General features: G+C 40.9%; 1 protein-coding gene across 1 annotated transcript in view; it reads right to left on the bottom strand.

Moving 5' to 3' along the window:
• cacna1ab (calcium channel, voltage-dependent, P/Q type, alpha 1A subunit, b) overlaps positions 1-25,018 on the bottom strand; it is a 215,910-nt gene that overhangs the window by 113,161 nt on the left and 77,731 nt on the right. The window contains 2 exon segments of the mRNA XM_085785651.1: positions 14,630-14,769; positions 15,637-15,742. Coding sequence (XP_085641777.1) covers positions 14,630-14,769; positions 15,637-15,742 — 246 coding nt within the window.

Here is a 25,018-nt window from a genome sequence, read left to right on the forward strand (position 1 = left end):
ACTGCAAACAAAATTTATCTGAGGGTATAAATAAAGCAACCTTTGAACCTTTACAGTATACGCCCTCAAAAACAGAAAGAAATACAGGTCTGATCATTTGAGTGGTGAAACCAGTGTTGAGAGAGATGACAACTGATGCGAAAGCCACAAAAAAAACAAAAAAAAACAACTAACGATTTCTTTCTTTCTTCCTCCAGGTCCATTTTGGTGTTGATGAAAGAGCGCCTGTAGCAGAAACTGTGGCGTTCATTGTTTTCTCTAACAAACAGACCTGAGACCAGCTGCAGCGTCTACAGATGACAGGGTGTTTGTGTGTGTGTGTGGATATAGTGAGGGCAGCAAACGCACCGTGGGATAAATCACCGTAAGAAAACAGAATGATTTTGCTCACACACACACACACACACACACACACACACACACACACACACACCCTTCCCTCCCCCCTCCCTCCTCACCCCCTCACCCCCCGCTGCCCTGCCTCTCTTCTATATAGATACGGGACATTAAGCTGCACTTTACGACCATTATGTCACCGCTCACCCCCGACCTCCACCGACGAGGTGGTACGCTCCAATCACTTTCCCTTATTGGGAGAGTCCATTCAGAGGACCGAGAGGGGGGAAGGGGGGTCTTTTCCTCTTTTCCAGCAGCTTATGTCACCAGACCCCTCCCTCACTCTTCACTTCATCATCAAAGACACATATGTTTTTTTCTTACTCTCTCTGCATTAAAACGTCTTTTTTTAATCTCTCATCTCATTCCTCCTCTCTCTTTCCGTCGCTCCTCGCTGCCGAAGCTTTCATTGGCAGCGGCAGGATGGAAGCACTCTCATTCTGACCACATTTCTCCATCCTCATCACCCCCTCCCCTCCTCCCCTTCCTCCTTCCCTTCTCTTCATTTTCTCGCTCCCACATTATTGCTGATCTCAGCAGAGTGCTAACACTCAGCTGATGGACTCTCTCCACACCTCCACCCCCAACCCAACTCCCTTGTTCCCCTTCCTTCCAATTCCTTCTTCCCTTCCTTCCTTCCTCTCTCCATCTCCCTTTCTCTCTCTGTGCTTCTCTTCTAATGTGACTTCATGTATGATTCGATGATGAGGAGAAATGAAGGTGGCTCCATCCGTCCATCCTCTCGTCCTTTAATCACATCTCTTTAACCCTTGTTCATCAGCTGCATTTCTTTACAACATGAAGACTCAGTAGCTGTGTATCCTTGGTCTGACCAGGCTGTAAAACTGTTAACTATTACCTTTCTATTCCTCATGTGTGGCTTCATGTACATTTGGTATGATTAACTCATACTGTATCAATTCCTAATATGATAGATAGATCATGTAATGAGAGGAACCTTATGTCAGATTAAATACTTTTTAAATAGGGGACATTATGGAAATATCACTTTTTGAAGGCTCTTTAACATATATTTGGGTGTTTGTCCCCAAAATGCGAGAATTGACAAAAAAAATCAGTAATTTTCAGGCTCCCTACTGTAGGTTGAAATGTGGTTTTATGAGCTGTTCCCTCAGTTGTCTTCCAGTGATGTAACTAGGATTCAAATTTGCATAACCCCACCCCTACCTGGGACCGGTAGAAGGGGCGGGGCAAGTAGTGGTTGATTTGCATTTAAAGGGACAGGCACTGAAACCAGCCGTTCTGAACAGGGCTGTATTGAGAGTAAGAAAAGAGCTGTGATGTTTGATCCTTGGGGTATTTTGACTGAAGCATGTAACAGACATGTCTTTAAGACAATTGGGAACTATTCTAATTTGTGGAAAATGGGGCATAACATGTCTCCTTTAAAGGTAGTTTTGGAGATCCTATTCCAGAGCATTTTTTTAGTGAACAGGTGTTCTGGAGGCGTGGCTTCGGAGAGAAGTCTGAGGAAAGGGGCTTGGACTTTTCATGTGTGTATTTTCAAAATGTGGCCTTCTCGAACTGTTTCTCCAGGATCTCCAACCCTACCTTTAAAGAGTGGTGTCGGCTACTGTAGGTGTTTTGGTTGTGAGTGGTCAGTATGGGGATCGAAGTGGATTGAGTTACATGTTAGGACAGTATTGGTGTATTCAGCTTGCTCATGTACTGTTTGTGGCTGTTTTGCTCTTCTGATGAGTTTTGTTTTCGTCTGTCTGGAGCAAAAAACAAAAATGAATAAACTCAGTGAGAGTCTGACGTCGGCTTTCAAACCAACAACCTTTGATCTACTTGTTGTGTAAGTTTCACCTTCTGTCCGTCCTTCCTGCTCCATCCGTCTGTCTAATTATATCAACACATCTCTGTTTCCTCTCTCCTGTTTGTCCATAATCTTCCTCCAGTTTTTCCACTGACCTCTCCCCCTCATTATCTCTCTCTTTCTCTCTCTCTCTCTCTCTCTGCCAGGCGGCTGATTGTCCCACCTGTCCCTCCGTCTCCTGCCAGCACGACTCTGAGACCTCACAAGGACACAACGTCTGGACCTCAGCGTCCCTGTCCGTGCATCACGTCTCTCCTCTCAGTGTGTGTGTGTGTGCGTGTGTCACGTGTTGATGCATCATGACATTTGTATCTATGACGACTGACAACAAACTAAAGCTCTTAATCTGCTGCGAGAATCGATACTGTAGATTAACGAGGGATCAAATAATTACGTGCAATGTGCCGATGGGGTCATCACCGAGTCTGACACTTCACATCCACACAGGATCATCGTCGCCTTTTAGCCTCTTTTACGTCACTGTTTTGGAGGCACATGTTTAGTTTTGTCTCTGTTTTATACAAAAAACTGAAACAAACCAATTGCACACCACCTCACAGTTAGCATTTCAGTTAGAAGTCAACTGAAGACAGTGGAAAATGAAGCCAAATCTATGTGTCAAACACAACTTAATGGAGCTTTTGCTAATGTAAAATCAATGAGACTTGAATGAGCTGAATGGTGGATAACCTGAGGAAACATCTACACCGACACGACAACATAACAGGTTTTTTTTCTTCGTTTCTTAGCACAGAGGTCCAGTGGTTCTCAACATTTTTTGGGGCACTGGACCCCCTGCATATTTTTTTTAGCAACCCCCCTTGCCCCCATATCACTACCTAGGAGCGATTTGGGGGGGCAAAAAAGTCCCAAACCAATTTGACAGAAATATAATGACAAAAATAGCCTTTTAAATTGCATTATTGCATATTAATTAAGGGTTCTGAAGGCAAATATGCAATTTCAAAAGTTGCTGCGCACTGAATATTGCACATTAGTGAGTTTTACACCATCCTCATGTGCAATATTTCACAATAAAAGCCCAATTAAGAAATTAATGGAGACTGTCTGCTGAAATAGGGGAGAGTGGGGTAAGTTGAGCCACCTGCGCAATACACTTAATGAGTGTATTTTGGCTGTATATGTTCTAATGATTAAATCAAGGTTCTGGATGTTTATGATTACAGTAAGTACATACCTGAAAACAGTCAAAGTTGTTTATGGTAGAAGCCAAGTTTTACTTTCAAAGAGAAAGATGAGGGATCCAAGATGCAACATAATTGCAAAACTCCCCAAACAACACTGAGTTGGTGGCTCAGCAGGTTTGTATTCACCTGTAACCTGGACAGGTGGGATACTGAGTAAAGGGGGAGGTGGGAGATGGATGGAAGGAAAGGAGGGGGGTGGCTCAGCTTACACCATATGTTGTAAATTGTGTCACAAGACCATTTTTTTGGACATCAAAAGAGTTATGTTAACACTCATTCTGTTTGCATATATTCAAGGATGTTGTGCATCCATACAGTACTAACAGATATGTTAGTAAGCAACAAAACTGTAATTGTTTTTAAGTAGTAATACTGAATATGAAAAGTGGCTCATCTTACCCCACTCTCCCCTACTGGGGTAGAGGCTCCTAATTTAAAAAGAACTAGGAATGTCCGATTATCATAAAAATGCAATATCTGTCCATATCGTTATCATTTTTTCTGCCGATAATGAACAATAAATGTAGGCATACAGTAATGTGTTAATTCCTGACAGGAGGTATGTTGTTAATTCGTTTTTTTTAGGGAAAAAAGCCTGCATATCGGTATCGGTTATTATCGGAATTGGAAATTCTAGTGCTTGACAACATTGGCATATCGGATATCGGCAAATTTCCAATATCGGACATCCCTAAAAAGAACCCGGGAAGTGTTGAGTTTGTATTTTAAAAGACAAGCAAGAGTGAATCAAAACCATCAAAATGTGGCTTTTTATTAAAATATGACCAATTAACCATTAAAACATATTAGATTGGGATAATTATATTAGCAATAATGATGGCTCCGGTCACTATTCTAGTAAAACGATGAATGTCTGTAAAGGTCACTCAATAAAATGATATTTTCTACTTCTAAGTACCCCTCGTAATTACACCAAGAACCCCTGGTTGAGAAACAGTGGAGAGGTCAAAGGTCAGATTCAGGTGCCTTTGCTGTGAAGGACGCTTGAGCTCGTCCAACACTGTGGGTGCGATGGAGAACTTGTCTAACTTCACCACCTTGCTGCCCTCATGTTGTGCATCTGTAGGTGTGTGTTTGTGTCTGTGGTGACTCTATTCCTGTTCATAAGGGTGTGTGGGTGCGCACAAAGCTTCCACACGCTGAAGCAGGCGTTTAGCAAAAATAAATAAATAAATAAAATAAAAGGATTTGGTTTAAAGGGACAACGTCACTGAGACTTCACCTCAGGACTCAAACGCACCACTTCCTCATTACATGAACAAATCACACAACTAAACCTCCCAGAGATGAACCAGACACTGCAGCTCAAACTCTGTGGTCAGAAGCTGGCGAAAAATCAATAAATGGAGTGGGGGATAAAGTTATATAGCTAACATATACGATGCTACGATGTGTATATTTGTATAGTCTTAACTGTCATAAACAAAAGATTGCGGGTTACGGTAACATCCTAGAGTGTTATTAAAATAATGTAGCTTACAATAGCTAGCGGTGGCTAATAGATGGTTACATGTTTTTGTTTGTATGGCTTTTTCAAACCATTATTAAGTGTTAGCATTGAAAATCTATATTCATAAGTACAAAATTGTCAATTTTTCCCAACTTACGTGTTTGTTTTTTTTAAAACAACTCAGAGGTGACGTCATGTGCAACATCCAAACTTGTCCCCCAGGTGGGAACCAAAACAAAGAAAAACTTCTCCTCACTAAACCAAGTAACCATCTTAAAAGTTACACCTACAAATCAGATATATGGAATAATAAAATACAGCAAGATATAATTACATAATGATAAATAAAAAATCCAAATGTGAACCAATATTATATCTACAGTAGTTACTGTGGGAAACTGATCCTCCCAATCACCAGTTCTGTTGTGTTTCTACTCACTTCACTGATGAAACTTTCCTAAACTGCTGAAGATTGACAAACTCTTCAACAGTGTGTTGGCTGAAACACACACTTTGTCTTCTTACTTTGATAAAACAACTTTGTAAAATATCAAATATTTCATTTTAACAAAGAAGAGGCGTCACTCCTCTCCTGCTGTACATCTTCATCTTCACCTCCACTGTTCTACCTCGTCTATTGTTTACCAGGACACCTCATGGAGCATTATCAAACATACGGGCCGTTTCCATACTTGTGCAACCCCTTGACTGTGCTCGAGTGTGTGTGTGTCTGTGTGTGTGTGTGTTCATAATATGCAGCAGGCAGCCTGAAGGGGCACAGAGTTGGAGGGTATAGGAGAACGTATAGGAGAGTGATGAGCCTGTAAATGACTGCAGAGCAATAATGATAATGGAAGTGATGGCAAAGGGACAATTTCCAACCAGGTACTCTCTCTCTCTCTCTCTCTCTTTCTTTCTCTGACCTCATTTTTCTCTCCCTGTCGAACTTCCTCTCCTCCTCCTCCTCCTCCTCCTCTCACGCAGCATTCTCTCCTCGAGGAGACTTCACTGTACTTCACTGTACCACCTGTGTGGACCTCTTGATTGAAACGTGACTGTGCACAGAAGGAAGCTGCTTCTACTCGCAGTCAGGGAGCTTTTCATAAGATAAATGTGTGTATTTCACCAGCTATGTCAGCTTGACAGAGGATCTCAAACAATGCAAAAACATAACACAATTTAAAAATAGATTAAAGCATAGTATGATAAAAAAGCTATAAACAGGATTGATTAATTGGGTGTTGATTGCAACTGTAATGTTGTTAAATTATTCATTTCTTTTATTTATTGGCTACACTTGTTAATTATTGGATACTTATTTCTTTCTATGACTCTGATTGCAACTGTAATACTGTTTAATTATTTATTTTATTTTATTTTTTGGCTTAATTTGTTAATTATTGGATACTTGTTTCTTTCTATGACTCTGAAACCATGAAGAGCTCTAATGGATTTACTGAAATAAGATAGCTTCAGCCTACACCTTTTTGATCTATTCATGAACTAGTTGAATTAATGATGGTATTATGGAAGGTTGGCTGATTGTGATTGATGATCAACTGTAAACAATTTGTGTAAAAGATCGAATAAACTACTACTACTAAATAAAGTGGGTGAAATATGTGCTTGAAGACACGTTTCATCTCTTTTTGTCTCCGTTTCTGACGTAGACTCAGCGGCGAGCCGTCCCCGCAGTGACTCAGAGCCGAGGTCTGATGTCACTTGGTGTCTTTGCCAGATGAAACAGTGACTCAGTTTGTCTTTTTGTTTTGTTTTATTTTCCCCGAGATGGGGTGAAATGCTTCTCTGAGCCCCATGAGGCTTCTCTCCATCTTTCTCTCTGTCTCTCTTTCTTTCACCTGCACAGTTCGTCCCTTCTCTCTCTTTCTAAGACACTAAAATGACAGTTTCAATCTTATGCATGAGTCTCCAGGTTAAACCAACAGCGGCCGCTTCGCTGTCAGTGGAGTTATTTCTGTCCGTCCTGATGATGCCACAGACCAGACGTCCATTCATTGTTTATTAGACGTGTTACAGCCTGACTCTGGTTTCTGTCATGTGATCACAGATACTGTTTAACCTCTGAAAACTCATTACGTCAAGATCACAGCACACTACTATTAGTACACCAGAGTACATTACAGTATGTTTTATTAGTTATATGAGCTGGTATTATTGTAATTATATTCATTACTATTTGAGATATCGTCCCATCACATTTCTATTGCACTTTGAAAGGTGCTCTGACTACAAATCATGTTTATTATCATTATTACATAACAGACTATGATGAGCTCTGTAAACATCTGGTCTGGTGCATGATGTCAATACTTTCACCCTTTTCAGCCATCTTTATTTAACCTTATGAAAATATAAAATACTAATGAAAAACAATAGGGTAGATGAATTGAATGCTGTAAAATTATGATAATTTTTGTGTTCAACCTCCATAAAGTTGTAATGTTATGGATGCTTGTGTCATAGCGTTTCTTATTTTTGCTTTCTTTCCTATATAGTTACAACTTCAGGTGCACAGACTTGAGGAGAGTAGAGAATCTGGACATTTATAAAAGCAAACTGAAGACCTACCTTTTTAGCCTGGCTTTCAACTGAATCTTATTATTTTCATCATTATAAAACATTCAATTTAATTTATTTTATTATTAATTTATTTATTTATTATCATTATCTTTTTTATTCTACTTCAATTCATTCATTCTTATTCTATTCTATCCTATGACACCCATCTATTTTACTTCATTTTATCTGGTGGTTTCCCCATTGCAAATGATTGAGAGTAAGACAGCGTTTCCCCGAGCATGAAAGGTAGCATGAAAAGTGCTATACAAATAAAGCCTGGTTGATTGATTGATTGATTGATTGATTGATTGATTGATTGATTGATTGATTGATTGATTGATTGATTGATTGATTGATTGATTGATTGATTGATTGACGTGTAGCCCACAATAAATCTACTACATTTGCATGTCTACCATCTTTACACTGCAAAAACTCAAATATTTTACCAAGAATATTTGTCTCATTTCTAGTAAAAATGTAATTTCTAGTCAAAACAAATCTCATTATACTTAAAATAAGACTCATCACATAAAAAGTAATTGTTTTTAGACACTTTTTTACTACTTTCAAGGATATTTTCACTTGAAATAAGTACTGTAGAAAAAAATGATAGTGGAACAAGTTTTTCTTCCTTATTACAAGCACAAAAAAACTTGCTTTCACTGGCAGATTTTTCTACTTATTTCAAGTGAAAATTAGTTTGAAACAAGTGAAAATGATCTAAAAACAAGTACATTTTTAGGTGATGACTAGAAATTGGACATTTTGACCAGAAATAAGACAAATATTCTCGAAAAGATTTTGAGTTTTTGCAGTGTAACCACTGCCTTCCAGCTCTATCACGGCAAACTGCAAACTTGCTTGACACTCAGGAGATGGAGGAGTGTTCCTCAGCTTCACCACCAGTAATTACTTCCTTTAAATAATCCCAAAGAGTGAGACAGAAGAAACCACCCAAGATTGGAAATATATAAATATATGTATTCATATACTGTTAAAGAAACATCCTAATTAGTATGTGCAGAGTGAGCGAGGTCTATTTTCTCTGTGAATCTCCATTAGAGAGACGTGGGGACGTCTGTGCTGCCCTCTCATTGACTGACTGGCCCAGACTCTACTGTAAATGATTAGATTAGTGTGTGACGTCACAGCACAGCACTGAAAATCAATGGGCTGTCATCCCTGAATACTAAATACACCAGTCACTGTGTGTGTGTGTGTGTGTGTGTGTGTGTCCCCTCTCCTTTATTTCCCTCCTCTCATTAATTCTTGTCCTCATCAAGTATCTCTCTCCAGTGTGTTTGCCAAGAAGGAAGCCAACAGACACACACACACACCAGCGAACACACACACACACACCTTCACAACGCAGCAGCAGAAACCTTCTTGGTCACGACTTGCGCAGCAAAAAGCAACACACTCTCCCAGAATCCACGAGAGAGGAGAGAAGACGAACACGAGAGAGACCGACACAATCGACACTAAAACATCAAACGAAGACGTGGTAGTAAATATATAATTTTAAGTTAAACACAACGATATGAAACAACACGGTGATGAAGTCACTGATCTCAGGTCTTCATCTGTCACTGTTTAAACATCTGAGGAACCTTTGAATTAAAGAGGAACTATACAAGTCTGGTCGCTTTTCCTCTGTTTTGCTAACCCTCCTCCTGGCCATGTGCATTTGATTTTAACAAAGCCGGCGAAAAACCAATCCATGGAGTGGTGGATAACGTTATATAACATATATACGATGTTACAACATGTGTCTTATCTGTCATAAACAAAAGATTACGGGTTACGGAGCGAGTTTGTGTCGCGGTGCCACAGAGACGAGAGCTGGGACACCGGGGCGGCGGCCGAGTAACTACACTGATGTTGCAAGGTTGGTTTTCAGCCGTGAGACGCCAGGTGGAAGGCAGAGAGCCTCCGTTCTCACTCGTAACAGGTCACAAGTCATGTAGTTAACGATCACAATTACTCCGGGGCTTTTTAATTAAGGTAAAAATGTAGCATAGCAACGGGAGAAATCCTGCTTAGTTCCTCATTAATGTTGGGTTGTGTTTAATTGACATCAGAGGAAACATCTCGTCTGAACATTTTGACACGAAAATGGCAAATTTCAGACAAATCAGGAGAAAATGAACTTTTTTCAAGAGCCGTGAGCTGCTCAGAGCTACGCTACGGAGGCTCATGGGTTTTCTTGGTTTCCTTCATCAAACTCATCAAATACACAATCCAACAACTCCAAAACGCTCTGATGGACAAGTTGTGACGTGCACATTCACCACATTATGAGATAATAACAGAACGTTACCAGACAGAGTTGTTTTAGAGGCAAATACAGAGACTGCTTGCTGAAAAACTGCCCCTGACGGAAACATGCATCAGCGGTTTTGCATGAATTTACCTCTAAAACAACTCTGTCTGGTAACAAACCTACTGCTATGACTATAGGGATTATGACAATGGGCCAATTTGCCAAAATGTTGAACTATCCCTTTAATGTTATCATAAGAAAGTATAAATAGCTCACTTTCCTCTGCCAACAACGTTTATAAATCTCCACATTCACGTTCACAACAGGAGGTGGGGGTACAGGTGACCACGCCCACTTAGGAAACAGGAAGTGTAAACTATTTCATATCATTGGTGCAGCTTGTAATGAGCCATCTTGGGGTTTTTTTTAAAATAACATAGATGCATGTTTGTGTGCATCACTTATCTGTGTCCCCTGGAAACACTTGAGTGCTTTCTTGACTTTGTTTGCATTTTTTCAATCTATTTATTTACTTCTATGATTACGCAGAGTGTTGAGCTCTCAGGACCACTGGGAATTACATTATGAATAAACAAACCAATCAACTGAAGATAAAATATATATTTCAGATGAAGTTCCTGCTCTTCAAACAAACAACTTGTATTTTGCACGAGTGAGAAAGTTCCCAAAAATGTCAGTTTTTTCTAAAGGTCCTCACTTAGATAGGAAAACACGACTCCCCACACACACACACACACACACGCATGCACACACACATTCACGCACACACTCGCAGCGGGGACACAGGGTAAACATATGCCGGCTTCTTGCAGTATAACGTGTTCATATCGGGACGTTGCATTCAATTCAAACTGTTCAGTATGAATAAACATGAGGACTTGAAGTGTGGCTGTAATTGGCCGTAGTGATGTACGCATAGTGATGGTGTGTGTGTGTGTGTGTGTGTGTGTGTGTGTGTTTACAGTATCTAAAGGCTGCAATACATTGTGTGTGTGTGTGTGTGTGTGTGTGTGTGTGTGTGTGTGTGTGATAGTGTGTATGCAGCAGAAGATAACAGCAGAGTGTGTGTTACATAGGCGGTGCTGAGTGATTGATCATAGGGAGCAGGGAAAAGCAGGTTACTGCAGCGCTTACCACACACACACACTACACAATACACAACACACTACACAACACACACTCCACACTAAGCGTGCTCCTCTCGGCATTTGCTCTTTCTCATTTCTCTCTCTCTCTCTCTCCCCCCTCCCCCGTTCTTCCATATCCATCGTTGCCTTCCCTCCTCCTCCTCCTCCTCCTCCTCCCATCCTTCCTCCAAACCTTTCTCTCTCATTCTCCATACATCACTCTCACCTCCCCCGTCATCCTCCTCCCCCCCTCCCCACATCCACCCATCACTCTTCCCCCCTCCTCCTTCCCGTGGTCTTTCCTCCATCCTCTCTCTGCTCTCCATCGCTCTCACGCCTTCTCTAACAGCCAAACCCATCTTGTATTCCCTCTCTCTCTGTCCTGTTATCCAGAGCCCAGGGGAACGGAGAGACATCGTCACGTGTCCTTTTCCTCTTCCACCTCCTCTTTTTTTTTTCCTCCCTCTGTTATCTAGCTGCAGTAGTACAGCTCTACTCCACCGCTGCTCTGATAGGAGGATGCTCCACCATCCATCTATCTATCTATCTATCTATCTATCTATCTATCTATCTATCTATCTATCTATCTATCTATCTATCTATCTATCTATCTATCTATCTGCACTTAAGGTTTAATATCTCCAGCTGTGGAAGTTATTTATTTAAGGCCGTTGCACAGAATCTCTTAAATCATCATCATCATCTTTCTTGGATGTGTCGGCCATGTTGCATTTAAGATACAAGTTAAGAGTCAGTTTGGGTCGTTAAGGTCTTTTCTGCAATGGTTTAACTGACTTTAAGTGTTTTATGAAGTTTAAGATCAAAATAAGGAAAGAAAAAAATCTTAAATACTTCAGTTGGATGTTTGGAGGAAACCTTAACTCTGACTTTAAGGGAGAAATCTGAATTTAAGGTGTTTTGTGCGACTGGCCACTGGTGCTCAGAGAAGTGTTGATGTGTGTGAGTGTGTGAGGCTTTGAGTTTCAGGTAACCACGGTGATCTACCTCCACACTTGCTCTAATATAGCTACAGCAGTTTTATATTATACTTACATCTGACTCAGCAGAACAGTAAAGCTCCACATCCACAAAACAAAAACCACCCACTCCTACTGTACTTGGTGCTTGGTCACGGTTTGACTCACTAGTCACATCCGAATCTGGATCCACAGACCTCGAACCAAGAACTTCAATCAATAACAAGAAAATAATATGAACACGTGGACACAGAGGGAAGAAATAAGGATAACCCTTGAGTCAAGAGGATTCACTCTATGTGTAATTTCCCATTAAACATACAGTATGGCAGCACTTAACCGCCCTGCATCCCTAGGGGTGGACTTTTTCTTGTGGATAACTTTGGCTGTGTTGATGCATTTGGCATACATTTAGCTACGGGTGTGTATTTTGGGGTGAATTTTGGTATTTCAGGGAAAAAAGACAGTTTTTAAGTCTTTAATACACTGATTACATCAAATAGCTGCGGCCACGGAGGAGCACTACAGAACGCCACAGGAGGTCTTTCCTCCCTGTGACAATCAGACTATATAACTCCTCTCCCTTCGCGAAGAGGGGAACATAAACAATAATATGTCCAAGCACAACAACACACCTCATTTTTAAATTCCTAAATTATGTTTTGGCCCTTTTGCATTAGTATTATCATTCATTCATTCATTCATTTTCTATACCGCTTATCCTGCACTAGGGTCACGGGTGAGCTGGAGCCTATCTCAGCTGACTTTGGGCGAGAGGCGGGTACACCCTGGACAGGTCGCCAGTCTATCGCAGGGCTGAATCATTTTTAAATGACGTATTGCACTCAAATTATGTAGCACAGTATTTAACATATATGTCTAGGTTGCTCCCTTTGCACTTGTAGAATATATTCTATTGTTTTAGACATTGTAGGATATATTTTATCATTTACTTCCTCTTATCTTATTTATCTTCCTTGCACTTTTCCCTTTGGAGCATCCCGGCAGAAGAATTTGGGATGAATGAAGTTCTATCTCTACCTACCTACCTACCTACCTACCTACCTACCTACCTACCTACCTATCTATCTATCTATCTATCTATCTATCTATCTATCTATCTATCTATCTATCTATCTATCTATCTATCAAAAAAATGGGAGTACACATTAATACATAATATTTATAGTACAGTCTTTATTGAGGGGTTATTTTTTTTTACCCTTAGGGACAAAGGTGTTGCACTTTTGAAAGGGATGCACGAGTCAGGTGAAGGCGACTGTAACAAAAAGTGAACACACGTTGTGTATCATTGTTGCATGTTGCACATCAGTCTGATAAAGTACATTTAAAGTGACCAGAGAGAGAAGGGGGGCGGGGGGTTGATGGAGGAAACTCTGCTACCTCTCTCTCTCCATCCAGCCATCGCCATAACAACCAACCCACTCCCCACTCTCCCCCCTCCCGTCTCTCGGAGAAGTGACATTTCACTTTGCCCTGGTTGCTGCTCCCTGCAGCGCTGCTCTGATCCAGCCTCCGAGTGTGTGTGTGTGTGTGTGTGTGTGTGTCCTCATTAAAGGGGGGATAGCGACTGAGGGGGGAGTGGTCCTGATCACACACGCACACCTTGTCTAACCAGACCACTGCTGGGTCTGTGTGAGTGCAGCGTGTGAGTGCATCCCTGACTTCCTCTCTTTTCTGATCACACACACACAGATATAGATTATGGATTAAGTGGAGAGTTAAAAATGTGTTTTCTTTATATTTCTAGAATATTTATATCAGCGTTAATGCCAATAAACGTGTGTTTGTGTGTGTGTGTGTGTTTAAGTCTTTCCCCCTTGATAAACACTGTATCTCGTTACCATCTCTGCCCATCCCCCCCTCTATCTCGCTCTCGGCAGCCATATTTAGATCACACACACAAAAACAGTTGCAGCAGCACTCTCACCTGCACACACACACAATCACACTCTGACTCCAAATGAGTCAGATGTGTAGTAAGTGAGCAGGTAACACTCTGCAGTATTCACATACAGTACTTTCAATACAAAATAAACAATTTCCTTCGTCTACAGTTTCTGCTCCTTCCTTCTATCTGCTGCCGCCACGCCTCCGTCCAGCAAACATGCAGCATAACACAACCTCAGGTTTTACTACAGAATACTAATATTAGCTAACAAGTGTGGGGGAATAAAGAGCTGCTGCTCATGCAAAAGGTCAAATAAACCTCTAAGCTCATTGCATTACTGCAATTTTCATTTGATTATCACTAAACACAAATTCCCAATATATATTTGACATATTAGAAATAGAAAATCACCTCTAGGCTACTCAAAAACAGACAAATGTGCAAATTAAAAGTATCTTCATGGTAAATAAAAAAGGAGAAATCTATCAGTGAGCTTTAAACACACACACACTCATGATCTCAGAAATGATTGTTCAAACTTGTAATCTGGTTCCTGATACATGGAGATCATCTGGTCACATGACCACACACACACACACACACACACACACACCAGTGACATTTGCATGACAACGGCCTGGTGATGTCGCCATGTTGTGGAAAATAAAATGTAAGAGCAGCCTCAGTGACATCGTCGCCACAGACAAACGGCGACTGGAGCGACTGGACCACAACACAGAAGTAGAACCAGAGAAATAAAAAAATAAAAAGCTGAAGCTGAAGCAAATTTGCATATTAATAAAAACAACAACAAAGTAAGTTGTTACTCACCCGGTGAGAACGACCACGAAGTCCATGACGTTCCAGCCGTTCCTCAGGTACGAGCCCTTATGTAACGCAAAACCCAGAGCCAGGATCTTTATCCCCGACTCAAAACAGAAGATGGCTATGAAGTAGGGCTCTGTGTCCTCCTGTTAGACAGAGGAGAGCAGGGCATTGTGGGTAAATATTCGGTTCACGTTCATGTGTTTTATACGGTGGCCCTGAAGGGAAAATCACAACAGCAAATCAGAAAACACAACGGCAAAAGAGAAAACACAACAAACTGTTTTCTGATTTACCGTTGCGTTTTTATCTTTTTGTGTTGTGTTTTCTCTTTTGCTGTTGTGTTTTCTACGAGGGAGTCTTAGGGCCACATTGAGAAAAAAAAACACAGACTTCGAGAATAAAGTCATAAACTTACGAGAATAAAGTCGTAAATTTACAAGAATAAAGTCGTACATTTCCTAAGAGAAAAAAGTCGTAACATAACGAGAATAAAGTCATAAATTTACAAGAATAAAGTCATAAATTTATGAGAATAAAGTCGTAAATTTACGACTTTATTCTCGAAGTTTGTGGCCCTAATACTCCGTCGTAGTTTTCTGATTTGTCGTTGTGTTTTCTCTTTTGCTGTTGTCATTTGCACTTCAGGGCCACCGTAGTTTTATCACTTGTATCAACTCATTGATTTGACGATGAGTGAAGAATCTTTGTGAATGAAATCAAAGCTGCTACACAATATGATACAAAATGAATGTGTGTGTATTGTCATCACTTGTCTGTGTGATTGTGTACTTTTGTGTCAATGTGTGAGTATGCGTGTATGTTTACGTTTTCATCTGGTTGTCCACTGTGCAGCTCTCCTGTCTGTGTGTTTACAAGCCTTTGTGTATCTTTCTGTCCGTACACATTACCGCCCCTGTGTGTGCATGTTTGTATACACCTGTATCTCTGTGTGTGTGTGTGCACAGTGTATTTGGTGTGTGTGTGTGTGTGTGTGTGTGTGTGTGTGTTACCAGTCGTTCGGACAGAGGCGTCTTGTCTCCGTCAGGAAGATGCTGCTCCAGAGCCAGGACGATGCAGTTTGCGATGATGGTGGTGAGGATCATCCATTCAAACGGAGTTCAGCTGGAGTTAAGGCCAACATCACCAAGGTAGGATACACACTCACATTAACACACACAAACACACCTTAACACACACAAACACACACATACACTCACATTAACACAGACACACACAGACGTTCCCCACATCGCTCCAAACCACTGCTCACCAACATCTGTTTTAAATTCCACCTGTATTTCAAGCTGTGACCCTGTGTGAGACTCAGTCAGTCAAACATCTGGGACTCTTCCTCCTCCTGGCGACACGGTGGTGCAGCGGTTTGCACCTTCACCTGACAGCAAGAAAGTTCTGTGTTCGATCCCCAGAATTTGCATGTTCTGCAAGTTCTTCTCCTCTTTGTGTAATGGTTGTAATGGTTATAATGGTTATACGGTAACACTGAATGTAAAAATGTAATGAAGGACAAAATAAATTAAACCTGCACTGGCTGCCCATCATTCACCGCATACAGTTCAAAATCATCCTCCTCACACACAAAGCACTTAAAAGTGGTTGTTAATGAAAAAATAAGTTTAAAAAACACCTAAAAAGTGCTTAAAGGTTGAAGGGAAAACATTTAATAGCTGTGACTCATTGGTTAAAGGTGGTAATTTATTGTTTTTTTAAAGGTTCTGAGTTAAGGTTGAGCTGCAGATCCAGTTTATCTGTCATCCATTGCTCCGGTCTCTCAGGGAAAATAAGTTAAAAAAAACATAAAACAGATTAAAACTTATTTGTGTTTAAAATATTTTCTTTATAAATTAAGATACGTATTTTTAAAAAAAGTGCTAACTTGTTTCCTTTTGTTTCCTGTAAGTTTAAAAAACGAGTTTAGTTAAAATATCGATTACTGATGTCTTACATTACATAAGTTTCCTTCAACACTCAGCTGGATTTGTTTATGTTAAAGTTCAAACTATAGTAAATAAATAAATCTAAACCCTTTTACTTCCTTTTTCATAATTAATTCATGTTTGATTAATTTTTTTTAAATCTCAGATTTTCCCACAAAGACGAACGTGACTCATGTTGTTTGTTTGTTTGTTGTAAACACACTTAACTGAGCTCGAACTGTACGTGACACTGTGTTTAAACCCTGTGTGTGTGTCTGTGTGTGTGTCTGTGTGTGTAGAGCTCCAGGTCACCACACACTGTACATGCAAAGTGAAAACAGTCACTTTATTACAAATGCACATGGACACACACACACAGACACACACAGGCTGACTCATGGAGGTGGCCTGGTGGAGCAGCCAGCTTTTCACAGCGCTCCATCCAGTCAAGTGTGTTCGTATGTACTGTGCTGTTTTGTGGTGTGTGTGTGTGTGTGTGTGTGTGTGTGTGTGTGTGTGTGTGTGTGTGTGTGTGTATGTGTGTGTCCATGCCTGAGTAATAGCTGCTGGAGGGGCTCAGATGACTGGATACATCCAGACAGATCAAGCCTGTGTCTAATTGGCCGGTCATTATCCTGTTAGCCTGCATGTGTGTGTGTCTGCGAGTGTGTGTGTGTGTGTGTGTGTGTGTGTGTGTGTGTGCGGTGGGAGTACGTGTCTATTGTCGTGTTTACCAGATGCAACATTGACATTGACACTATGGCCGGAGGACGGCCTCGTGTGTGTGTGTGTGTGTGTGTGTGTGGCTGATGTGAGAGGATCAGACAGGTCAGTCTGAGGAGTAGAGCTACACACTAACAAGACGCTGAACTGCACTGCACATGCTGACTGGCAGACACACACACACACACACACACACACACACTAGACTGAACCCGACGCACCAGATGCTGCTGTTTAGGAACATTTTAAACTGTTTCTGAATCGTGTTCTTGAACGCAGGCTGTTGTGCGATGTGTGTTAAATCCTGTCTGCAGCTGTTACAGGGCCAGATTGTGTATAATAAGGTAACAGAAGAAACAGAAGAAACTTGAATACGTGTTCATAAAACTGACTTAACACTGACATAACAGTGACACCTGTCATAAACATCAATGAATACTTTTGACAGCTGTCGTTAAGTGGCATTCGGTAAGTTATGTCACTTTTGATACAAAGTTGACTAACCCTAACCCTCCTTGTTATGACAACTTGATATCATTTTTAAAGTTTGGCGATTAGGTCTGCTATGACAGGTTATGTTGTCTTTATGTCAAGTTGTCATGACAAGGACATCTCAAACTCTGCAGCTGTAAAACTTAAAATTCAATATAGTAAGTAGTTTGAACTTAAATAGTACAAAATCATGAGTTAAATAACTAGTATAACTGAACTTTATGAGTTGAAACAACATATAGGCTAATCACAAGTTAAGTTAACAAGAGAAATTAAGTTTTATTTAATGCACAATGTAAGTAGCCTAATTTCAACTCAGAGTATCAAGTTCAAACAATAAATGGTCATTAATTAATCAATTTATATAACTTACCTTCCTTAGTTGAAATAAAGCTTTTCTCAAAGTTGAGTTAACTCATGTTTTTAAGGAAGCTTTTGAACTTAAGTTTATAAGTTAAACCAGCCTGAAATGTATTACAGTGATAGGGCTGTTTATAGGCCTATAGGCTACACAACAGCATGAACACACAAGTCACTTTTCTTTGAGATTTGAAAGCAAAAACATTCAAATCTGAAGTTCTAGAGACAAATTTGCCTTGTTTTTATTAATTATCAGGCTTGTTCTTTAAAATGACTTCAGTCCATGTCCTCAGCTTCTTTGCTGTAATATGTGGACGTTAGCTTGCAGCTAGCATGTTGCTAACCTAACACGCTTGTCTCATGTTTCATGTTCTTTCTGTTTCTCTGCTCACGTCACTGTGTCAACGACTCCACTTGGATTTTGTTGCAAATCAATTTACAGTAGCTACCAACCTTACGCAGGCCGCAGATGCACAGTGTGTGTGTGTGTGTGTGTGTGTGTGTGTGTGTGGACTACATGCTAGCCTGCTACAACATCTATTATTCAGCAGACACACACTCTGCTGCCTAACAACCTGCTGAAAGCTGGAGTTAGCATTCCCTCTATGTGTGTGTGCATCTCTTTCTTGTTTCCTCCATTTCTTCACATCGCTGCAGTCTCTCACTCTTTCTATATCTGTCCACATATTTTCTCTCTTTTTTATAGGCTACTTTCCTCAGCTTTCTCTCCCTTTAATCTCCCTATCTTCCTTAAAGGGATAGGTAAACATTTTGGCAAATTGGCCCATTGCCATAATCCCTATAGTACACAATCCAACAACTCCAAAACGCTCTGGTGGACAAGTTGTGACCTGCACATTCACCACGCTATGAGATAATAACAGAACGTTACCAGACAGAGTTGTTTTAGAGGGAAATTCATGCAAAACCGCTGATGTGCGTTCCCATCGGGAACAGTTTTTCATCAAGCAGTCTCTGCATTTACCTCTAAAACAACTCTGTCTGGTAACGTTGTGTTATTATCTCATAGCGTGGTGAATGTGCAGGTCACAACTTGTCCACCAGAGCGTTGTGGAGTTGTTGGATTGTGTATTTGATGAGTTTGATGAGGGAAACCAAGAAATCCCATTAGCCTCCGTAGCGTAGCTCTGAGCAGCTCGCGGCTCTGCTCCGCCGTTCTAAAAATAGCTTGCACCGACAATTAAAGGTAACGAACCTACTGCTATGACTATAGGGATTATGGCAATGGGGCCAATTTGCCAAAATGTTGAACTATCCCTTTAAACTGACCCCCTCCTCCTCCTCCTCCCTCTCTCCTTCTTCCATCCCTCCTGCAGTTTTTCATCCTCCTCTCTCTCCGTCTGCCACTTCCTCATCCTTCTTCCTTCTTTTCCAGAGAGAAGGAACGACTGAGGTGAATCGGAAACAATTAGAGAGCAGAAATTTTTGGCAACAAGATTATTGGTGAGCTCTGCAGAAATGTGTGTGTGTGTGTGTGTGTGTGTGTGTGTGTGCGTGTGTTCCTCTCTCGTTAATTAAAATGGCTTTCTGATGGCCACAAACAAGCCCTGCCCTGCCAAACACACTGACCTGTCTCTCTCTCTCTCTCTCTGTAACACACACACACACACTTTATCTCTCCTTCCCACTGCAGGCGGCCACTCAAAGCAAACAATTAAGCACAAACACACAAACAAAGGCATGTATGCAAACAGAATGCACACACACACACACAAGCATGGACATCTTTAATGTAAACTTACATGCACAGATAGCCGAACGCTTTTGTACACACAAATACACACACACACTCTCTCTCTCACACACAGGAAGACAATGAATATCCACATCAGCAATATTTTATTGCTCCATTGCATATTATTGTGTCACACACACACACACACACACACACACACACACACTATGATTGTGCCAGCGAGTGTATTAACTTATTAGACAGAGATGACGTGATGGTGTTTGTGCAGCTCGATCTGTTTGAAAAAGTTGTTGTTCAGTTTCAGTTTGACCTCGACAACTGACACTTAAAACATTTAGGAATTAGTCCTAAAAATAAAAAAATACAATAAATAACGATATAAACACACAGACTTGTGGTTCAGTGAAGTCTGAGCTGAAACGTCTTGGCCCCTGAACCGCGGCCTTCAGAAGAGTTTCTGCTCATTTTGGAAGTTTTCAACAGCTGAACTTTTCTACAAAGCTCTTTATCCACAGATTAATACTCATTAGATGTCAAATATTGAAAAACAGACAACACTGACATGGAGAGACACATTATGAGTACGTTGAATACACATTTAATATAATTATAACCAATAGTTCACCAAAAAATGAATGCATGCATCGTGCCCGATTGGATTCCCGCGGACGAGCGGTGTGGAGGAATATTTCAAGGTTTTTGTGTCGGGCACTATTTTTCTCATATATAAAGTTTTCGTTGGACTACGAACCGGCCTCCCAGGTCTCCAGATGCACTTTTAAGAATAAAAATCTACTCCGGGGTATTCATCAGCATGAGGGTGAGTCACTAATGACTGAATTTGATTTTTTGGTGAACTATTCCTTTAAGTACTTTGAGGTGACTTACAGTAAAACCCGAGGAAGTCAATGAAGCTGCAGATCCAACAGTCTGTCTCTACATGTTTACTGGGTAGAAACTGAACCCACCATCGTCTGTTTTTAACCCACAGATTGATTTTTTTAGTGCGTGTGATCCTGCGCACACACACACACACACGTATCTACATGATATTACAACGACTCCGTTCTCTAAATACAGTGAAACTCCTCAATGCAGCTGAAGTGAAACTGAAGTCGACACCTGATCGACAAAGATACTGAACCTTATATCAGAAAATGTCTCCAGACACACGATCGGTTCACTACACTACACTGAAAATGTCTTCTAGCAGAGGCCCTGCGATACGATATCGTCACAATACTTGTGTCTCGAATCGATACGATATTATCAAGATATATTTCTATTTATTCACTTTTTTCAACTGCAAAATCGATGCCTCTCAGTGAAAACTATGGTTGTGATTTACATAATAAAAGATCCAGGTGGCGTCATATTAGCTCCCTATATATATACACCGAGAGGCTACAGTTCCCCTTCTCTCTCTGAGTGTCCTGTTGATTAAAGGAATAGTTCACCAAAATTGCAGTGGACGAGCAGTGTGGAGAAATATTAAATGGTTTTTGTTTTAGTTTGATGGACGTTTTTGTGTCGGGCGCTATTACTCTCACCCCTAACGGATCTCCAGATGCACTTTGAGGAATAAAAAACTACTCTGGAGTATTTATCAGCATGAGGGTGAGTAATTTTTTGGTGAACTATTCCTTTAAATAGGCATAAAAGCCCCCAAAATACTTAAAAAATCAAAAGATAAATACTCTGTGTCTATATATTGATATAATATTGAGTTATCGATTCTTGTCCCCCACCCTCGTCCACCAACGTGACCTCCTCCTGTCCCGGCTCCACTCTCTCGCTCTGATCCCAGACCTGCTCCCTGAAAAATGTCCTTGTGTACCCGCTTGCTTGTCTGTGAATGTGTGTGTGTGTGTATGCACCAAAGTGTGTGTGTGTGTGTGTGTGTGTTTTGAGCTGATGAGGCATTCCGGCGTGGCGCTGAGGCGGTGCTTTAGGGGAGCCGAGCCTGATGAGGGGGAGATTTTAAATCACACCAAATGAAGCTTTATCAAATAAATGAAACTGTGTAGCTCTCGACTCAGCAAGAGTCAGAGTCAGAGTCAGGTCCTTTATGGGAGTGACGCAAGCACTCGCTCCCTCTCTCTTTCTCTTCCTCCATCTCCATCTCTCTCTCTCTCCCTCCCTCCCTCCATCTCTCTCTCTCTCCCTCCATCCTCCCTGACGAACATGCAGAGCTGAGAAACAGCAGGAAACAGGTGAACACACACACACACACAAGCACATTTCCTGACCTCAGGCTGAACAGCATTTTTTTTAAAAAGGGGAGTCTGAAGGTTTTTCAAGTGTGTCGAGACTAAAAAAGTGAAAATCAGTTGTCAGTTAAAGAATTAAAAAAATAAAAACAGTCACAGCTTCAACGGCCGTGGCTCCTGGGTGTGGTCAGGAGGACGAGGACGAGATCCAGGGCTTCAGATCTAAAGGCAGGTGATGAGACCGGGTCTGAATCATGTTATTTTTTTTTTAACTTCATGAGTGGCCCTAATACTAGATGGTAATATGAGAGGAGGGAGATTTTTCTTTCATTTCAAAGAATTAAGTCGAATGCAGTTGCATAACTTCAGACACCTTCTGCATGCAACTGTCGGTCGCACTCCACTCCTAATCTGATGAACCAGAGATGAAATTTTGACTTCACTCTCAACATTTCGACTCTTATTCTGGCCCCTAATACTCTTCCGTACTCATCACATTTGGTTCAGGCCCTATTTTTTGATTTCTTTTTTTAAGAAAATGCACTTGCAAGTTGTTGGTTTTCTGTTTTCTGTTAATCATAAACCTGCGACGACCTCGAATATCAAAATCTACACAAATCTACAAAAACCCTGCAACCTAACTTTTTTTTTCTCTCACCTCGTCAGGTTGCAGGAAATTTGAATTTGAAGTTATTTATTTGAATTTATTTATTCAGGATAGCCCCTTGAGATGAATTATCTCATTTTCGAGGGGGTCCTTTCGCAAAATGATACAATAATACAAAGTCAAGTAAAGAAAAAAGAAATACAGTGAAACACATTACAGGACTTCACACTCTCACAGACACAGACACAGACAAGGCTCTCCAAACCCCAGCTAATCCACAAACAGCCAGATATCAATTTAGTCAACTTAGTGATATCCATGCTTACAAATGAGGAAAAAAAAGAGAGAGTCACTAAAATTACAGTTGTGACGACCTCAAATATCAAAATCTACAAAAAAAGACCCTGCAACCTAACTTTTTAAAACATTTTCTCACCTCGTCAGGTTGCAGGAAATGTCTTTACAGTCACACTTCCTGTCTCTGAGCTACAGCACTTTAGTCTTTTTTTTTTTTTACAGAATTTTAGGATTTCACAGTGAACTTGACCTTTATAAAAACGTCCTGCTCATGGATGAATATATGTGTGTGAAATTGTGTCTTAATCGGTTCGTAATAAAAAAATAAGTGTTTTTCTGAGGTCATGAGTCCAGATGAGAGCCGGACAACAACCTGTCACCGTGACGACGTCTGACAGCTGCAGAGTAAACGATCAATACTCGTGATCAGCTGCACAGATCGGCCTGAACTTTATTATTATCTTTAACGTGTCGTGTCCTGCAGATGTTTACAGCTGTGGGACAACAAGACACTGTCCTCCCATCCTCTCCTCCTCCTCCTCTTCCTTAGCTCTACACTCCTCCGTCTCCCTCGTTCAAACCCTGAAATCGTCGTCGGTTCGTTGGTTTTCAGCCATCTTGCCGTCTCTCTACCTCCACTTCCCCTCGCTCCCTCCCTCCCACCTCGCTCCACTCCTCTCCTCCATGAACCGCTATATATAGACATGTGAAAGATAAAAGGGTGCGTGTCTCTCTCTCTTTCTCTCTCTCCTGACCCCGACTCTTTTTGATTTGTGGAAGAAGCTAGTTTTTTTTTTTCTTCTTTTTGCAGAATATCTTCTGTGCCACTTTGCACAGACTGGTAATGAGAAGTGCATAGATTCTCTATAGAAAACACACAAAACACACACAGCCGTCCATCACTCTCTCCTTTTCTTGCTGTGCAGAGCTGAGCCCATTGTGTCCACCATTTTCAAACCCAATGGAAGCCACACACACACACACACACAATTACATGGGTATGATACACAAATGAAAGGTCACACATGCACAGCACACACATATGCATCAGCACACACATGCACACACACATATCCAAACACACAGTAAGACTTGCAGCATCTTCCATGACGCAACTCAAGGAAATTGTCTTATCTCCAGGGTGTGACAGCTGCATACACACACACACACACACACATCTACACACACACACACACACACACACACACTACAGTTCATATAAGTGCTGAACCAGCTCTGGATCTCGGCTTCTGGTTAAAACCGCCCACTTTAAAAATGACAAAATGCCACAACAGCGTTTATTGAAATTTCATCTTCATCCTATAGTGAAGAACAAACGGCCGTCGCTCTGAATCACTTCCCTCCTCTGTTTCACTTTTATTTAAACAAAAAAAAAAAACATCTACAAGGACGAGGCCAGAAATGAGATTAGATCATATCAGATTCGATTAGATTTCGTTTTACTAATTCCAGCCGTGTGAACTGGGTCATCTGGGCAGTGAAGGGATGTCGAGTAGCCTACACACTGAAGAACGGATCAGAAAACGAATGAAAAAATAAAGTAAATATGAAAATAAAGAGACAAATGAAAGAACGAGAAACAGAAAACAAGTATATATAAATGCCAAATATTCCCCGGTGAAGCTTCCAGCAGTCGCCGCTGCCTCGCCGGTTTTTCTTTCTCTGGCAGGTAGCAGCTTATTTTGTAGGTCAGCCATCATCTGGAGTCCTGCTCTATTTTAACAATCTAGTCATCTTCTGAATTATTAAACTTAGTGGCTGGTAAATATACTGCAGCTGCAGAGGACAAAAAGTTTCATCTCTTATTCTGACTCCTTTCTTTTTTCTTTTTTTTTTTAAAAGTGTGTTTTCGGTTCATTTCTTTCCAGTTTGGTCGCATCCGGATAGATCACAGCAGTTCGGACTTTGATGCAGCTTCAACAACCCAACAAAGTGCGAAACATCTGGAGAACAGCTGCAGATATAATACAGCACCTGCTTCCCGAACCCGAGCAAAAGCCACGACAAGAACCAGGAGAGGCAACATGGCCG

Source organism: Trachurus japonicus, chromosome 1 (assembly GCF_045865225.1).
Source record: "Trachurus japonicus isolate A0001 chromosome 1, Traja_1.0".
In the NCBI taxonomy this organism is placed as follows: Eukaryota; Metazoa; Chordata; class Actinopteri; order Carangiformes; family Carangidae; genus Trachurus; species Trachurus japonicus.